Source organism: Salvelinus namaycush, unplaced genomic scaffold (genome assembly GCF_016432855.1).
Source record: "Salvelinus namaycush isolate Seneca unplaced genomic scaffold, SaNama_1.0 Scaffold893, whole genome shotgun sequence".
NCBI lineage: Eukaryota > Metazoa > Chordata > Actinopteri > Salmoniformes > Salmonidae > Salvelinus > Salvelinus namaycush.
Genome location: NW_024061634.1, coordinates 85,001 through 86,911, shown reverse-complemented (window position 1 = coordinate 86,911; position 1,911 = coordinate 85,001). Strand labels below are relative to the sequence as shown.

Here is a 1,911-nt window from a genome sequence, read left to right as displayed (position 1 = left end):
TGGGATTGTGAGGATTTACTGCAGAACAGCGCTGCAGGGGGCGCTGCAGAGTAGTGATACATCCTCAGACCGTTGATCTGGAGTCAGATTAGATAGGGTTATTAAATAGTGGAATGGGTGGTGGGTTTTTATAGGGTTAAATAGTGGAATGGGTGGTGGGTTGTTATAGGGTTAAATAGTGGAATGGCTGGTGGATTTTTAGAGAGGGCTAATAGTTGGCAGGGCAATTTTCCATTTTCCCCAATGTTGTATTATTGTATCAAAATAATATAATGTAGAAAGGACGTGAATGGCCTCACACACACACACACCAGTACAGTAGGTGGCGATGTAATGCACCTGAAGGTTGGATGCGATCCTGCCAACCAAATCCCAAAGAAGAAGACTGGCAAGGTTGCCTGCGGTGACGTAATGAAAATGCTCCTAGATTCCGCTTGACAGGCAGCAGCGAAACAACAACTTGGAAGTTGAAAAACTTTCCTTAACTAACTAATTTAAAGACTATAGAAAAGTTACCAAAAGTAGGCCCACAGTTATTTTCTCCCATTTTAAAGTGTATATTGTTAGGGGTTCAAATGTGGAATTATTGATGGATTCGAGGTATGAAATCAAGCGGATGGCCGGTGGCGGGGGATCAGCGAATGCTTCCCCCGCTCTGGGGTCACAGTCTCGCCGCAGGAAGATGCCGCCGAGGCCCGCTGATTACAAACTTCAAATTATCATTATTGGCTCCCGTGGCGTGGGAAAAACCAGTCTAATGGAAAGATTTACAGACGACACCTTCTATGAAGCATGCAAATCAACTGTTGGTAAGGAATGGTCATCTCTTGTTAGCCTCCTTTGCTAGCCAAACTATCCGATAGCAGTTGTTGTTTTGTTCCAAGGCTAGTTAGTTAGCTAGTAATGTTTGCGCTGCATGACTTGTCAGTGATAATGCAACCAACCTTTATCGTTGAACATCTAGCTACTGTCGGGTGGGTATAATTTGTGAAACCTTCCAACAGGAATCTGTTACAAAAACTTCGTAAATAACAAGGTTGTTCAACCAACGCATACAAAGTTGTATAGCGGCAGAACCAGATGCCAGAGGTAGGGAGTGGGTTATTTCATGGAGTTTTTCACTCCCCACGTTTTATTCCGGAAAATGTCTATACTCACTCTGGTAGTCTATGGACAAACGTTAAGAATAAACTACGTGGTGAGTTGATGTCTATTCGTCAACTAGTTGAATTGATCACTTTTGTATGCGTTTGTTGAACAACCTTGTTATTTACGAAGTTTTTGTAACAGATTCCTATTTTGAACGTAACACAAATTATACCCACCCGCTACTGTGTGGCCATGGCCGTTGACAAAAGTTGTAGTAAAATCTTATCTGAAAACCAGAAGTTGGTAAATTAGTAAAAGGAAAGACTGCCATATGGTGAATTACCCTTGAGAATGTGTTGACACTAATCTGTCCAACAGAACAGCTAGTTAGTACTACTGTAATTTGAGCCCTGTCCAGCAGATGTAGCAGTACTACCACAGATAGCACAATGAGACAGATATTTCACCGGATGTATAAATGTGAAGCATCCGCTTGACGTTTCCACTCACTACCAAATATGGCCGACAGTGGGAGAAGCTTGAATCGAGATGAATTCTTACCGAAATTCTGCACATTTTATCATCGATGAAACATTTGCTCGCAATTACAGTTTTCTGTCCCCAAAACTACAAACTGTTATGAACAGAGTGGATTAAGTTATGTTGACTTTCATTGCAAAGGCGAGTTGAGTTATCACGCATGCGTACTTCACAGAGGAGGCGTTCCCTAACGGAAATATGCAGATGAACTCTAGAACGCGTCAATAGGACCTCGCTATGTCGTGATTGGCTCTGCCCACTATGACTCAATAGTTCCCGTTG

General features: G+C 42.4%; 1 protein-coding gene across 1 annotated transcript in view; it reads left to right on the top strand.

Annotated features, from left to right (window-relative positions):
* The first annotated feature begins 434 nt into the window (after positions 1–434).
* The window catches only part of rab12 (RAB12, member RAS oncogene family), a 33,802-nt gene continuing 32,325 nt past the window's right edge, over positions 435–1,911 (top strand). Inside the window, exon 1 of the mRNA XM_038987923.1 lies at positions 435–809. Within this exon, the coding sequence (XP_038843851.1) occupies positions 590–809 (220 nt within the window). The 5' untranslated portion in view covers positions 435–589. The remainder of the gene's footprint in view (positions 810–1,911) is intronic.